The 18,327-nt window shown below is 35.2% G+C and overlaps 1 protein-coding gene across 1 annotated transcript; it reads right to left on the reverse strand.

Moving 5' to 3' along the window:
• Positions 1 to 923: 923 nt before the first annotated feature.
• MS3_00006316 (uncharacterized protein) lies at positions 924 to 17,315 on the reverse strand. Its single transcript, XM_051214445.1, has 2 exons — positions 16,643 to 17,315; positions 924 to 2,763 (listed from the first exon to the last, which is right to left on the reverse strand). Exons 1-2 carry the CDS (start codon positions 16,712 to 16,714, stop codon positions 1,150 to 1,152), a joined length of 1,686 nt encoding a protein of 561 aa, XP_051072958.1. The 5' UTR covers positions 16,715 to 17,315; the 3' UTR covers positions 924 to 1,149.
• Between the last annotated feature and the right edge of the window lie 1,012 nt (positions 17,316 to 18,327).

An 18,327-nucleotide genomic window follows, 5' to 3' on the forward strand; every position in this document is an offset into this window, starting at 1 on the left:
ATAATATACATTTTAAACCAACGCCTATCAATTTTCTTGAAACTATTTATTCTTTCATTAATTAACGATGTAACTCGACCGCTGTTGCTACCTTGACGTGATAGTCGGGCTTGCCTACCGTGATAAACCAATCGACCTATACCGACTGGAACAGTCGTTCCTCAAGGTTCTTTCATGCCGGACATGTTGGTTGAAGAGCGGTGAGACTAAAAGCAACTAACCCAAGGTCTGAGGGCGAAGTCGTACTGCTGATTGTACAGAGGTGTGACAGCAGTAAGGTGTTTCCTTCAGACAGCCAGAATAACAGCGATGCTGCATTCCCACATAGAGGGATTGAGTTATAAAAGGTTTATCTTAAAACTGCACACCTCGCCTCATCTCACGGATTTCCGTCTCCAGTGGTAAGGTCCCAACAAGTACAGATATAACACGAAAATTACCCACAAAAAGGTCGTGTGTGCCCGACCTCAAACAGTTGTTCCTTGGACAGTGCTGTCACGCTCTCAGGTCACTAAGATCACCTCTAATTCAATTTCCTTTTCAGGTACCTCCATAAGAACCCTTCCACTGTGTGGGCAACCAGGAAGTGATAACCGCCCTCACACCTCTATCAGTACTCAAGACTGATGGTAGACTAATTGCAATTGTTAATTGTACCAGTTTAATCGTATGATATTTGTAAAGTATATCCGTAAATGAAATTATTGATTGGTCATTCAGGTAAATTTACTAATCCACATTTATATCCAGTGTATAATATATTATCAACTGTTTTCTTTGCCTCCTTACTCCATTGTTATGTAACTAACAATTTCTTATTGAAAGTAACACCTTCAATTATATATCAATGACATAGATTATAATAACATATACTTTAAAAACTTTTATTTTCCATAAAGATATTCAATATCTTTCAATGATTAATCAAGAAACTGGTCAACAACAAAAAATATATTGAATTTTGATGATAAAAAATAATTTAAAAAAAATTTAAGGTATATACATTTGAGTTTTAATTCCGCTGGAAGCTCTCCTGAGGTTATTGCTTCTCTCAAGCTTGGATAAAGAAGGAGGGTTAGGCATAACGGGTAGGTGGGGTGGGGTGGTGTGGTGTTAGTGACCCCATTCTGTAGATAACAAACAATATATTTAGTTACTATTTGATTTTTTCATTTCTTTATTAGATTTTAAATGTAAAATTTCTGTTTTTAATAATTCAATTTCTTCAATTAATTTTAAATTTACTTTTTCTAAATTATCAGCATATTTTTTTAAACTTAATTCTTTAGTTTTTCTTGCTCTACGTGAACGTCTAGCAGCTTCATTATTTTTAACTCGTTTCTCCCAATATGCTTTATCTTTTACTTCAGATGGTGTCATTTCTGGGAAACGTCTCATACGTGGATTACAATCAGTATGTTTAATATTTGTTGAATCGTTATTATTATTATTATTATTATTATTATTATTATTATTATTATTATTACTATTATGATTGGCATCGATTAATTCAGAATAACTGGAATAACAACTAGGTGTTGATGAAATAGATCTAATTGATTGTGCCGTTGTTGTTGTTGTTGTTGTTGTGAGTAAATCAACAGGTTTGTCGAGTTTACAAAGAGTTTCTAAAGATTTTGTTGTAGATAATGCCTCGTCAATTGTTATGTTTTTATTATTATCATTAGTATTTTCAGTTTCATTGAATGGTATTAACACAATTGCTGAAGCACTTTGAGATCTCCGTGATTTTATTTTAACCGTTGATTTTCGTTTAGAATTAATCCCATTTGTTGTAGGAGTAGAAATTACTGATGTTGGTGAAAGAGGTGGTGTATTATTATGTTCCATAGATTTGGAATGATCATCATCGGTTTCAGATTTATCAATAGTATTCACTAATAATAAGGGATCAATAAGTTTAGAAGATTTCAATAAAAGTTCTGTAGAAATTGATGGAACTGTATTACCAAATGCTTTAAATGGTCTACGACTAGATGTTGATCTTGGACGTTTCTGATCAGATTCATTTATTTGTATTGAATCTTGAATATCTGTAATCCAATTATTCTGACATAATTCTGCACCATTTATATTATTATTATTATTATTTGTAGATGAGGATGTGATACTTTCTGATTGTTGAATTATTTCAACTTGACGATTTGTCTGAGTATCTTGGTTTGTTGGATTGAGTTTCTCTGAAATGTTTGTTATCTTCATAGTTGTGGATGATGTTGCTTTTGTTTGTGTACGTGTCCTATTTGATTTCCGTCTACAAGGAATTTTAGAATTTTGATTATCCAACTTTTTCTTAGTTAATTCATCTGATTTTATTGTTGTAAATGATTTCAAAGTTAAATCTAACGGTTTCTCATCATCTTGATCATGATTGATCAAATTATCAGTATTTATATTTATCTGTGGATAAGTAGGGGATAATAATGATACATTGTCTGATCGACGTCCAAATGGAAAACATGATGAAGCTCTTACTTTTGTTGCTATTTGTGGGAAACATGACATTAATAATGATGATGATGGTGATGATGATGATGATGATGATGATGTTACTATTTGTGAAGATGATATTGAATGTGATAAATCTGAGGTTAAATTTAAAATAGATGGGCTTGTTGACATTGACAAAGCAGTGATAATTGGTGAAACCCAGTTTAGATTTAAATTATAAGGTATTGTCATTATTGAAGTGGTAACTGGTGAATAAGATTCATTGTTTAATACATTGACATCATCAGGTATCTGTAAGAATATATACACATCCCAAATTAAATTTAATAATCATCTTATTAATAGTAGAAAACAATCAAAGTTAATCGTTTATGAATAAATAATCATCTGGAATAACTCGTTAACAAATGACTTCATAAAATTGCACTGATCATATTACATTGTCGGAATGCCATAAAACCATGTTCAGTGCGTACAGTATCATCAAACATACAAAACCACCTGAAATAATCTAAATATTCATTGACAAACCAGGGCGGTAGCCACCTTAAGCCCCCGAAAGCCTTGGTACGGCAGAGAGTGGATAGAGTCTGTTCTCCCTCTCCAAATGCTCTCATATGTCCATGTGAATACAAACAATGCTACAAAACTCACATTCACTGCCTTCTCGTGACATTACGAAATTGACAACACGAAAAGCGAATGTCCGTCGCTTTAACCGGGTTGGTGGATATGGAGAATCTACCTAAGAGAGTTGGAAAACCCTGATTCCAAACCAATGGTGCACATGGGCTGGCTCCAGGGTCCTGAAGGAGCAAATGGTGTATAAACCCATTCTTGGTTACCGGCTACCATGGTACTGCATCTCCTAACGTTGCTCTACTACATTGTGGATTAGACCTTTAGGTCAAAGGCTCGGTGTGTGGCACCCTAAGCAAACCACCTGCTTCGGTTTTGGCACCAGGGCAGTATTCCATCCCTCACATAAATCAAATGATTTATGTGGTGCATATCTGTTTGGCGCCTCCATGTACAAATGCTTATGTGTTTAAATAAATAAAATAAAATTCGTGATTAAAGTATTCGACTTTTCATTACATAATAACGAATTAAAACCCTCAATTACTTCTTTGGTTTATTCATTCAAGTAGTATCACCATCACAACCTTACACGACTGAGTGCATGAAGTTATATATGTGTATGTATTAGGGAAGTATATTGATCAGAGTGATTGTGGTGAAAGAAAATGAATCACTTTATGTCATTTACTATGAATGAAACCTCGATTATTCTTGAAGCACTTTACACTTATGAAAATATCTAGTGAAGCGTTTTAGATAGAAATACTGTGTTATTTGGTGACGCTGTAAATCCTCATCAAGTAAGGTGACTACGAGATGTATTACTTATACCCGCGAGGTCCCATGTATATGTCACAGTCTGGAAGTAATTGGTTTTATGACTCTGAAATATTGTCCAAATATAGTGAGACAACAAAATGATTATTCCTTAGGTTTAGACACAAGACACTGTATACAGATGGCATATCGATTTACGAACCTGTGAGTTATCCTGACTGGATAGAATAAGGTTAGGGGGAAACTATAGGTGGCTAAACTAGAATGTGGCTTAAGTTCATAAAGTTACTGAGTATTGATCTGGTAGATACAGATGACCTGGTTGGTATCTGAGCAAGAATCACGTTTATTAGTTAGAGACATTTGATGATATTATTCAGAATTGGTCACTATGAGACAGATGCATCCATTCTTTATCTTCCAGATCTCGGATTAAAATGCGTCAACATTTTAGGATTAATCAGAACCATTCCATTATCAGGAAAAGACGATGGAAATGGATAGGACATACATTACGGAAATCACCAAATTACATCACATGACAAGCCCTAACTTGGAATCCTGAAGGGAAGCGGAAAAGAGGAAGGCCAAAAAACACATTACGTTGGGAGATAGAAGCAGATATGATAAATAAATAGGATAAATAACAACTGGAAAGAACTGGAAAAGATTACCTAGGACAGGGTTGGATGGCGAGTGCTAGTGGGCGGCCTGTGTTCCTCCACGAGGAGTAACAGGCGTAAGTATGTGAAATTTCATATATTCCTATTATGAATGGTTAACTTATAGTAAATAATTGTTATCGTTCGAAGAACTCTGGAAAACTACTAGTTAATAATCATAATCTTTCTAATAATTATATTATCCAGTCGGTTACGGTTAACATGTGTAATCTGGCACAAATGTTCGTCAGCCCAAGTTTCCATATAATATCAACATAATGAGATAAAATTAACAAAATAAATGACAAGGAATTCTAAATAATTATAGCATTAATGAAAATGTGAAAGACTTAATATTGAGATAATGATTCAGACAGTACAGAAAGAAATATATCTGAATTGATATTGGATCTGAAGATTAAAAGTAATATAAGCAATGAGTAAATCGACGCCATTCTAATCGATCTTGAATCATATTACCAAACGTCTCCAACAACTGATCATGCTTATAAATCAGACCTTAGCCACGTAGTCTAGACTCACAAACATAGTTCAAATCGATAGTCAATGACTTCATGAATATAAGTTACATGATGATTTGGGCATACCTAATTTTTTTTCCAACAAACTTCTACTTTAATCAATATTACACTTTGAATTAGACAGTGGTTTGATATATGTTACACATATCCTAGCCACATCGCTCAATGAACATTCAGTTCTATAAACCATTTTTTCCATTTTCGTCTAGTTCTCTAACCAGCATAACTCACTTGATAATACGTGAAGTTATGTACCTTGTACTATGACAACTGATTACCATTTATGAATGAAATCACACTGAATTTATGAAATCTCAGTAGGTGATGTGGTTAATGGAAATAATAAAAAAATTGTATCAAATAATGGTTTTTGTGGATATTATGGTAATTTAATAGTTGAGTTCATGAGTCAATTGGAGCTAGACCACCATGGAAAACCTGGAAGCACTGGATGACCTCTTCATCCTCGTATGGTACGACTGAGCAGTGCGCATCCACGATCCCGCGTCGCGAGATTCGAACCCAAGATCTACCAGTCTCACGCGCGGACGTTTAACCGCTAGACCATTAAACCGGCATCCTTTACTCACAATGAGTTATTTGTTAATACGTTGTTGCTATTATTAGTATTATCCAATGCATGAATAAAACTCATCGATTAGGACCGATGAAATTGTTACAAATTGCCAAAATTTATATTTAGATTAAAAATGATTCAAAAATACTCAATACTGATCAATCATGAACTTGCATTGTAGGTAAGTAACTGATTAAGCTGATGATAGATGGCCTAACATATATATATATACTAGTAACTTGGGTCAGAGGAATAATGTATCCAATGTTACAACATATTAACTGACATATCAGTTATGCATAGTGGACATACAAACACAATCACGATGATAAGGAAGAAAATAACAGTTATTTGTTCCTAACTAATCAATACTCGATACGTATACGTGTGTATGACGACTCATTGAATCTGAATATCAATATATACTGGTATCGATCTAAATGAAAATAGTTGCAATATTATTCATTTTGCTCACTATTCAATTTGACAATCAAAAATTATATTTTATTAGTTGAATTCATGAGTTCATTGAAGCTAGACCACTATGGAAAACCTCGCGCAATAACGCTTAACTGATAGGTCCTGGGTTCGAATTGTGCGAGGCGGGATCGTGGATGCACACTGCCAAGGAGACCTATACTAGGACGAAATGGCCATCCAGGTCTTTCATGGTTGTCTAGCTTCAAATGATCCATGAATTCAACTACTAAATTGCTATAATATCCACAAAACCGATCTACGATTACAAAAACTTTTACGTTCATATGTTACATTTGGAATGTGACTACTTATGAGTAGCAAATAGAAAATTATTATGGTAAATTATAAGAATTTAATAGTTGAATTCATGAGTCAATTAAAACTAGACCACCATAGAAAACCTGGAAGCATTGGACTGCTGTTTCATTCTGAATGGGACTCCTCAGCAGTGAGCATCCATGATCCCGTCTCGTGAGATTCGAATCCAGGACTTATCAGTCTTGTGAATTCAACTATTAAATTATTATAATATCCACAAAACCTCTCTCTCTAAATTATAAGAAGTGAAAACAAGTATTCAACTAATATAGAGAGGGTTTATTTACAACATTCTATGAAAAATTTGATCTATGTTAATGACCTATCAATTTTTGATTGAGATCATGCACCGATTGATGTTAGACCATCACAACTGAAAACCTGGAAGCACTGGACAGCCGTTTCGCCCCACCGTGGGACTCCTCAGCAGTGCGCATCCACGATCCAGAGAGAGGGATTCGAACACAGGGCCTTCGGTCTCGCGCGCGAACGCTTAACCAACTGGACGACTGAGCCGGCATACAATGGTGATAGTTTCTAACATCAACCAATCCACGAAATTGCGCGACTAACTTCCATTGTACTGAGGTAGATACCTGTCTCTACCCGACAAGGATTAGCTCCACTGGTCACGGCTTCTCACTAGAACTCCGAGAATTCCCTCACGAAGCTAGTCACTAGTGAGCACATGTTAATTACTAGTATAGGGGTTGTGGAGATTATTAAGTTTTCAATTGTGATGGTCTAACATCAATCGGTTCATGATCTCAATCAAAAACTTAATAATCTCCACAACCCCTATACTAGTGATCTATCAATTACTTGTTTGTATATTTTATCGTTTCGATTCCATCCCTATCATAAAACATGGCTATAGAAATATAATCAACCAAAAAGGGAAGGTTACTCTCTTAAATAGCCAGTTCAGTAATTATGTTTCAAGAAAATGAAAGGATGTTTCATTGAATGAACCCTTTTTTTCAGAGATGAGAGATATTATTTAACAGAATAAAAAGAATAATCAGGTCAACATTTTTTGTATCAATATGTTATGAGTATTGATCAAGGTAATCAGTATGAACTGGTTCAATGTGACTCTTTAAAGTCATTACTTATTTTGTATCAATTCAAGAATGACAAGTGTGAACTTTCATTCAATATGACAAATCTATTTTAATAGTTGAGATCTTGAGTCAATTGAAACTAGACAACCATGAGAAACCTGGAAGCACTGGATGGCTGTTTCATCTTAGTATAGGACTCCTCTGAAGTGTGCATCCACGATACCCCCTCGCGAGATCAGAACCCAGGACCTATCAGTCTCACGCTCGAACGCTTAACCTTTAGACCACTGAGCCAGCCGGGATTCAATTGTGCTAATGTCTAACTTTTACAATTAATCCACGAAATTGTATTCCCTGTATTCATCCAGGTGAACTCTATTCAGTGTGTATCTATCTGTACACTAACTCCCTTATATGTGGTACTAGTTTATGTAAAAATTACTATATAAATGATTGTATTTTGGTTTAATGTTTACATGATTTGTGGAAGTAACTTTGGAAAGTCAGTACATTTTCATTACGCAAGTCCTTCATGTTCTTTCTTGATACCTTGGGAATTACAATGTTTCCCGTTTTTTAAAGTATAAGCAATAAGATTAAGGAATTTCAATAGTCAAGTAGAAGTACTAAAACTGTAAACAAAACATAGTTGACAGGTACAATAATAAAGGCAAGATGCAAAATATAACACATTCTTTGGATTATTCTTCTACCTAATAGTGTAGTAGATTTTTGTCATTTACTTACACTTTTAAATGATTTGCAATTATATACACTAAGTTTCATAAGTTATTTATATAAGTTCGAGTAAATTTATATTTCAGTGGAAAAAACAATCACCGTAGAGATAGAATTGGTAACGATATACGAATCAAAAAAGGACGCTTACAATCAACGGAATCCTGACTACATTGTTAAAAAGTTACATTGGTAAAGAATATTATTATCTAATCGGTCATACAAAATGACAACAAACATGTTATGTATTTTGAAAGGAAAAAATCCCCCTGATACGGCTGAGAATGGGGAGAGTCAGCTCTCCCTCCCCAAATCCTCTCACATGGCCACGTGCATAAAACCATTGCCACAAAAGTCCTACTCACTGCCTTCTCGCACTACGGGTGTTGTTTATGAAGTTAAAAGGATGAAAAGCGAATGTCTGCTGATTTAACCAGGTTGGTTGACATGAAGCATCAACCTAGGGTAGTTGGAAAACCCTGATTCCAAACCAATGGTGCACATGGGCTGGCTCCAGTATCCTGCGGGAACAAATGGCGTATGAACCAATCGTTGGTCACCAGCTACCATGGTACTGCATCTCCTTACGATGCTCCACTGCCTTATGGATAGGACCTTTAGATCGAATTCTCAGGGTATGGCCCCCTAAGATAACCACTTGCTTCGGTTTGGCCACCCGGGCAGTATCACAGTCCACATACAAATCGAGTGACTTGTGTGGCGCATATGTATTTGGTGCCTCTTTGTACCAATATTTATGTGTTAAAATAAATAAGATTCCTTGTTTGATTTTTATTCATGAACGTCCCTTTTTGACGGAAACGGCTGATTACATATCTAGTGAGATGTTAAATTCAAGAATGAAAACTGGTATCCCCCTCTTCACTTTAAAAGAGTCGATCCAATGATATACAATGAACACGCATATTTTTTCTCATAGTAATTGATTCGCTACAAGGTTACCAGAGGATTTCCTCGTGATGAAATTAGAAAACAGTCCTTTAAAATTGAAATAAATGGGTTAGAACCATATCATTGTTACATCGATGAGACATCTCGTAGTTACTCCCATAAAACCAAAAGATAACTACTGCAGCATCCCTTTCTAGATATCATATTGATAAGAAGACCTGATGAAACAGTAAAAAGAAATGTCTATCGCAATTCGGCTACACAAAGTTAATATGTATGTTTATTGAACTTTGTGCCATTACAATATAATCGAAATTTGGTCAAATATTTGGTCCACAGAGCTAAAATTATTACCTTTGCAGCGGAACTAAAACTGATCTACAATTTATTGAATAAAATTGTATACCTATCAAAGTTTCTAACAAAACATATATACATAGCATAACCTAAAGTCAAACCAGCGACAGAAACAAAGAGATATTTACTCTTGAAATTACGGTTCAAAAGTGATACAACGAACAAGTTATGACGGATAATATAAGCCATAGAACTGACAGCTAAATTTTAAGCGAAGATGAAGAGTGGCTAGCAGTGTTTCGTCCTACTTGGAGCTCGTCAGCCGGATGCATGTGCATCCCAGAGTTGATGTTCACTCTGTTGCACAAGCAGGTGGCTATAAGGACTTACTAGCTAAGTCGATAACGCGATGGCGTTTCAAGCGAATAGTACTGAATTCGAGTCCAAGAGTGAACATCAACTCTCTCAGATGCAGGTACATCCAACTGACGAGTCCCAAATAGGACGAACCGCGCGTAAAACTGGATTCCATTGCTAGCCACTATCCATCTTTGTTTAAAAAGCTTGCGACTTAAGGTTATATCGAGGGAATCCTAACAGGATGCATATATTTCAATAAGAGACTGATCAATTGCAGTCCTAAACAGCAATGGGAAGATACAACTAAAACAACGCCAAGTGAATTTGACAGCTAAATTGTTTCCTTTTTTCTTCACTCAGACAACAGTGAGTTCACAAAACAAAGATTAACTGCTCTAGTTCTTGGTCTTCTATGTGTGTTTGCCAGCTCAGAAACTTTTATAGAGCCAGTACAATCAAGCATATATCGTAACGTTATTCTTTTTGGTTGGTTAAAGTAGAAAACTGAATAATAAGAAGCTCTGTTTTTGCATATTTAGTGTATAACGATCATTCTATCGATAAAAATTTGGCTTTGAAATTGTCCTCATTTCCAAACCCAACAGTTTACACATAACAGAAACCAAAGGCATACATACATATCAATAAACATATTCCTTATGTACAGAAAAAGTTGATTCAGCCTCATTTTCTACATAATATATTTATCTTAATAATCTGATTACCTAATTTCTTTATACCAATTTTATTAACTACTTATTAATTTTACAAGTAACATGAAACACTTACAATCAATTAAGTGATCACAATCTGATCTTTGGATCTAATTTTACATTTGTTCATAATTAAACTGATTATTGTTCTAAAGATTGGGTTATTGAATTGACCAACCACCAACTATCTGATACATATTTGTTTAGTATCAGAGGGGGTTTTGTAGAGATTGTAGTAATTTCAATAGTTCAGATCATGAGTCAATTGAAGCTAGGCCACCGCGAGGCGAGATCGTGAATGCAAACTGCTTAGGAGTCCCATACTTGGACGGAACAGCCGTCCAGTGCTTTCAGGTTTTCCATGATGATCAAGCTTCAAGTGATTCATGATTTCAACTATTGAAATTACTATAATATCCACAAAACCCCTTCTGATAATAATCACCATATGCTCATTAGTGACTGGCTTCAAGATGTACTTCCTGGAGTTCTAGTGAGAAGCAGTGTCCAGTGGAGTTCAACCAGTTCTGTTATGAGATAGCAACACACTGAATACAATTGTGGATATATCGCTCAATTTTAGTGGATTGGTTGAAGTTAGACACTAAAACCGTTAGATGCCGGCTCAGTGGTTTACAGGTTAAGAGTTCGGGTTTGTGGAAATTGTACTAATTTTTATTAATTGAATTCATGAGTCGACCTAAGCTAGGTCACCATTGAAAACCTGGAAGCAGTGGACGCGCACCAGACCGATAGGTCTTGGGTTCGAATCCCGCAGGAAGGGTCGTGGGTGCGCACTACCGAGGTGTCTCGTAGTAGTACGAAAATGCCATTCAGTGCTTCCGGATTTTTTCACGATGGTCTAGCCTTAATTGACTCATGAATTCAACTATAAACTTCCTAATCAGCTAATAGTGATAATCTTTAGGTTGACTTGATACGGTTTGTTTCAATCTTCCCATTGATATTTAAGACTGCAATTGATCAGTTTGTTATTGGCATATGTGCATACTGTGCATATTGCCTCTATATAGCCTTAATCTTTAGTTTATCCGATAAGTTCAATAATGAAATTAATGAAGTGGAAATACTCAAGTTTATTTTAAATCATTAGAAAATGAAACAATCACAGTAGGATATCGTTTCATGTAAACCAACACAATATTTATCTGTACATAAAATGAACTGTAGTTTTTACCCTTTATCATAGTTAGTTGTTACATAACATACATCATCTTCAGTAGGGTGGCTAGTTTAACTTGCGAGAGACTAATAAATGATATTGATGGGACAAGAATACAAGTGGGAACAATCAAATGTTTAGATGGTGGAGAAGATTTGTAGCTGAGGTGGATGATTTTGATACAGTTTTGTTCTCTGAGCTGCATGGCCAAATCATCCAGGTCAGAGATTAAAACTCCACCAAAAACGATCAAATGTATTTGAATACAAAATTACAGAATATTTTGGTGAAATCTGAGAACCAACATACAGTAAATACATCATTTGCAAAATGTCAATCAATTGTCTCAGATTTCACTGTTCCTTCATGTCCATAGCAATCATTCTCTGTTCTCGTTTTCTCTTCGACCTTCTTGACCTTCTGCCTCCAAGCATTTCACTTTCGATTGATGATACATACTACTTATATCTATCGACATCAGTAACACACATCACATGGGGACTGATATTTGTAATGCCTGGACTTTCGTGTTTTATACAGCTAGTTTCTTGATTAATTAAACAACAGTTACCAAATTAATAATCTCAGTCAATTATAAATATATGATAACCTAATCACAATGTAGTGTTCATGCCAATAATATTATAGAACAGTTAGTGAAACTTATTAACTAAACAAATATGATTACAGGATTCGAACAGACATGAATGACGAATAAATTCAACTTTCGAGTTCTTAGTGTAATGTCACCAAGGATAGTAGAAAAAACCACATGTAAAAAACATACTCATATAAGCAGATATGAATGATGACTAGCAGTGGAATTCAGGATATGCGTTTCGTCCCATTTGAAACTCGTCAGCTAGATTTACCGGCATCCCAGAGTTAATGTTTACTCCAGGACTCGAACCTAATAAGATAGTGTTTAAAGTGAACTCTAGCTTCTACTGACAAATCTTAGTGACTATAGTAATTCAATAAAATAATGATATATAACATGAATATTTGACTTAAATTATACTATCCACATTATTTATTTATCTGAAAGATTGATCTACCTTAGAGGAGAGTGCAATTCCTATACTTGATTAATATTTGTGAAAATATATAGTATCATAAGGGGTTTTTTGGAGATTGTAGTAATTTCAATGGTTGAGATCATGAGTTAGTAGTTTAGTGGTTAAGCGCTCGCACGCTAGACTAATAGGTCCTTGGTTCGATTCTCGCGGGGGGGCGAGATCGTGGGTGCGCACTGCTGAGGAGTCCCACAATGGGACAAAACGGCCGTCCAGTGATTCAAAGTTTTCCATGATGGTCTAGCTTCAATTAACTTCTGACCTCACCTATTGAAATTACTTGATAAGAATCATAACGATGTAGATATTTCGATTGACAAGTTTAAATAAAAAATTTTGTGAATATAATATGTTAACTAAATAATCGTTATTGTTCATTACTGAATTTTCATTATTATCATCTTGAAATGACTGGGTTAGTGTTTAAAACCTGCACGCACATGTATGACAACAATAGCATACAACTGGGAAAAAAAAACTACTGAAACATAAAACAACATATGTTATTTAGTTTCCCCCCTCCCCCCTCCAGTGTGTAATTTGAGCAGTTTTAACAAAAACTCGTTTTGTTGAGAAAATAAAATTCAAGAAGAAAACAGTATACATTAATCTCTAAGCTACTTTCTTTCTTCTTTTTTTTTCATAAAAATTTTAATTCACTACTTGACCACAATACTGATTACTCTTAATTCATGTAAATCACGCCAATGATGATGATGATGATGATGACAATCTGTTTTGGAGTTAAACTGTATTCCATAAATGAAACTAGATGGAGTACAACTGACTAACGATTATTGAAGAAGTAAAAAGATTTGAAATGTGTCATACTGAAAATGAAATATAACCACAAACTACAAGATGACGATATCATATGATCAGTTGATGTGTTTGTTTCATATTCTGATGAGACATTAATCATAATACGAAAATCCTGGTTACAACGCCGATTTAAATATCATAAAGGGAGTGATTCAGTTTTTGTCAAGAACTACGTATTTCTTGTAGATCTGAGGCTTTTATTGACTTCTGGCAATCATCTAACATTACAATCTAATACTAAGACCAAATAATATGAAGAATTATTCAACCATTTATTCTGTTATGTAGTTTTGATTTCCGACTGTAGCTCTTCTAGGATTACTGTCGGACGCAAGCCCGGGTAAAGAAGGAGGATTGAATATAGGGTCAACAGCCCCAGCCCGTAGAATAAAACCTCGCTAAAAAAGCTAACCAGAAAAAATAATTTAAACCATTCAAACTATGACCCCCGAATTGACACACTTATAAATTTATGTACATTCAACAAAATGGTTATAGTTGGCACAATATTTTCACACAAAGCTACATAGGTCACACTAAAAATAACCAAATCAATCATATCTGTATCACAAAAAGATTCAGGTTAATGGAAGACGTGAGGACTGGGAGAGGAGGTGACATAACTTAAGATCACCACCTTGTGGTTGTTAAGATGAAACTAGAGCTAAAGAAGCACTGAAACATTAGGGAAACAGCATTACAAAGGTTGAATACAGCCTTCCTTCGAGAAATTCACAAACTCAACAAATTCAAGATAGCTCTCAACAGTAGGTTACATGCCTTACAAGATCTACTGAAAGAAGAAAAAACTACTATGGAGGATAACTGGAACGGGATCATAGAAGCACTAACTTCACCGTGTCGGGAGGTTCACGGCTGCGAGAATAATCATCATAAGGAATGGGTCTCTATCGAAACCCTGGAAAATGTTCAAGAAAGGAAGAACAAGAAGACAGCAATTAACAACAGCCGAACAAGAACATAGAAAGTCAAGGCACAAGCTGGATACACGGACGCAAACAAGCAAGTGAGGAAGAGCATTATAGCTGACAAGCAGAAATGTGTGGAGAATCTGACAGAGACATCGGAAAAAGCTGAAACGGAAGGAAATGTAAAAAAACTATATAACACAGCAAAGCTAGCATGGAAACACAGTAAATCAGAGACTAGTCAAGGAGAAAGAAGGCCAGCCAATCACTGAGATTCGAGAACAGTGGGACAGTTGGGTTGGACACTTTGAAGAACTTTTGAATAAACCAGCCCCGATAAACTGCAAACATGCTCCACATTCTATTCGGGAAGGTTTGGGAGGAAGAACAAGCGACGATGGACTGGAGAAAAGGATATCTCATCAAGATACCAAAGAAAGGAGATCTCAGTAAATTTGAAAACTACAGAGGAATCACACTACTGTCAGTACCAGGAAGGGTTTTCAACAGTGTTACTGAACCGGATGACAGACTTAGTAGACGCTCAACTTCGAGATCAACAGGTTGGATTCCTTAGAAAATCGTCAACATCATACGGAATTCGTACGACTGACTACAGTGCAAAGTGGTACATGAGGGGCAGCTCACAGATGCATTCTAAGTGAATACCGGTGTCAGACAATGATGCTTACCTCTCCCTTTCTCTTTCTTCTGGTGGTTTACTGGATTATGAAGACCTCCATATCTCAGGGGAAGCACGGAATACAATGTACAGCTTGAATGCGACTAAACGATTTGGACTTCGCAGATGAAATGGCTCTTCTATCCCATGTACACAAACAAATACAGGTGAAATCAACCAGTGTAGCAGCAGCCTCTGCATCAGTAGGCCTCAACATACATAAGGTAAAAAGCAACATCCTCAAATGCAACACAGCGAGCACCAACCAAATCACACTTGATGAATAAACTCTGGAAGATATGGAGACTTTCGCATATCTGAGCCGCATCAGCAGTGAACAAGGAGGATCTGATGGAGATGTTAAGAAAAGGATTCGGAAAGAAAGCAGCATTCCTACAGTTGAATAAAATCTGCAACTCAAAACAACAACTTGGAAATCTACTACGACCATCATCAAAATGATACAAGTATTTATAAACAATTGTCTGAGTAAGATACTGAATGTCCGTTGGTCGAATACCATCAGCAATAGCCTATTGTGTGAGAGAACAAATCAACTTCCAATTGAAGAGGAAATTAGGAAAAGACGTAGGAAGTGGATAGGACATACATTACGGAAATCATTAAGCTGCATCACGAGGCAAGCGCTACATTGGAATCTTGAAGGAAAAAGAAAAAGTGGAAAACCAAGAAACACACTACGTCGGGAATCGAAAACAGATATGAAAAGGAAACAACTAGAAATAATTGTCTAGTACAGAGTTTGATGGGGAATGATAATGGATGGCCTATGCTCGTCCACAAGAGGTAATATGCGTAAGTAAATAAGTAACTATCGAAACATACATCCAACGTAAGGTCCGGGAATAATATTAAGTAAATATTATTACTAAGAAAAACTTTGATATTGAATGCATATTTCATATTATTTTAGACTTATCAGCTTGATATATCGCTACCTTTATTAATGTTTACATCGAGACTTGGAACAAGTTCATTTCACTTCAAGAACCTTCTGCTAGTCACTATCGGAACAGCTTAAAAATGCTTAAGACCTAAAATGGAGATATTGAATTAATCTGAACAGGATGCGAATATGTCAAAACTGACTGATCCATTTCTACATTGAACACCAATCATGAGAATATATTAGTATTGATTAATTTTAATAGTTGAGATCATGAGTCAATTGAAGCTAGACCACCATGAAAAACCTGGGAGCATTGGAAGGCCGATTCGTCCCATTGTGAAACTCCTCAGCATTGCTCATCCACGATCCTGTCTCTCGAGATTCGAACCCAGGACCTATTAGTCTCGCACGCTAACGCTTAACCTCTTGACTCATAATCTCAACTATTAAAATTATTAATAATATCCACAAAAACCCCTTCTGATATTAATATTGTTTAATATTTGTTATCACTAATGTTTAAATGAAATAGAATATTCAACTTACTTCATTATTAGAAGATAAACGTGAATCTTGTTGAGGACTACATTGATTGGTGTCTGATTTCAGTGACTTCATCTGTAAATATCGTTGTTAAAATTTATTATTGTTGTGTTTCTTCTTCTTCTTCAATGATATCTGTTAAGTCCTTTGTAAGTAGTTTCAAATGTAAGTTTTATAACCGATGATGACGATGACGATGATGATGATGACGATGATGCAATGTTTAAATATAAAATGAAAATAGTTTATTTCTTAGTTCATCGTTTACCCCCTTTGAAGTAGGGACCTTAATCTTTAAAAATGTATTCAGTCTCTAACGTAGATTATGAATAAGCGAGAAAATATTCTTCACTCTTTTATTTTTCTACCCAAATCCTTCATTCATTCAGTCAGTCAGTCAGTCATAATTTGTGCGCTATGAGTGACTAAATACATTCTGTTGTAGAATTATCTAACAGATTGATGATGATAATAATAATAATAATAATGATTGGTAATATTGTTATATTGACAATGGAACGATGGGTGCAGATATTATTACATAACTATGAAATCAAACTAAGATTTGATTGGATCACAACAACAATAATTTTACCTTTTCTTTCTCCCCTTTTTTAAAAATCTTTGTCTCTCTCATTCCCCTCATCACAATGATGATGATGGTGATTATGGAAAAGAGAGATGAATCCTTTTTAATGAGTCATTCACCACAGTACAGTTAATTCAGGTCACGTGTGATATATGAAATACGTTTTGAAGTGTCTAAATGTTCAAGGAGAGTATATAATTATGAAATTAGAAATGAAGTGATCCCCTAATATGTGTGTGCGTATGTTACACCTGTTTATACTTAATTATTTCACTTCATTAATTAAATATATAATCTAATATATTGGAGTTCATAGTTCATATCATGAATTGATATTAGCTAAGACAAAACTTAGCTAAACTGGTGTTTCATAGAAGTCTTCTATCTGAAGCTTGTGCTGATGATGTCGTTTAGAAGAACAATGAAAGCTCCACATCCAAACCATCCAGCTCACGGAACAAAACTCCATCAAAAACTAGTGTTTCATATCCAACCTACAAGTTTTTTCATCATTGTGTACTGTTCATCAAAGGACAGTAATTCTTTAAATCATAATTTTTTCTTGGAATCTACTGAGCAGATTATCCAGTGAAACGTATATACACTAGTATGTTAAGGAGTTGGGGTGAGACTATAATTTATGAACGACCATTGAGCGACGCCAGACTGACCTTGAGGGTTCCACTTAACAACCAGGAGTAAATGAGGGTTATAAACCTATGTGAGGAATTATAATTGTAATTTACAATTGATGATTAAGGTCAGGAATTAGATTTAGGGTTTTCATCACGAACTGACATCATTTATAATACCATAACTCTATTTATCCAAATGGATGAATGGATTTCGCGCCAATATCCGAGACCTGTTATCTTATACGTCAGTGGTTCATCCACAAATTATACTCTCGCTGATAACACTTTGATCATTTGAGAAATGTGCTTATTTGTATTCACAAGTAACCAAAACCTCTTTGTATACTAAAATATTGATTGTTTATTGGGGCCAAATTTGTAACTGGGTAAATTTATTGTCATTGCAAATCCCTGGAAAGTAATCTAATAGAGATTTAGTTTACGCCATGAATTAATTTAAGCTA

Source organism: Schistosoma haematobium, chromosome 1 (assembly GCF_000699445.3).
Source record: "Schistosoma haematobium chromosome 1, whole genome shotgun sequence".
NCBI classification, from domain to species: Eukaryota; Metazoa; Platyhelminthes; class Trematoda; order Strigeidida; family Schistosomatidae; genus Schistosoma; species Schistosoma haematobium.

Coding starts and splice junctions, on each gene's coding strand:
- MS3_00006316 (XM_051214445.1), bottom strand. CDS start 16,714: ATGAAGTCACTGAAATCAGACACCAATCAATGTAGTCCTCAACAAGAT. Junction 2,764..16,642: donor GTTTATCTTCTAATAATGAA/GTAAGTTGAATA, acceptor ATATTCTTACAG/ATACCTGATGATGTCAATGT.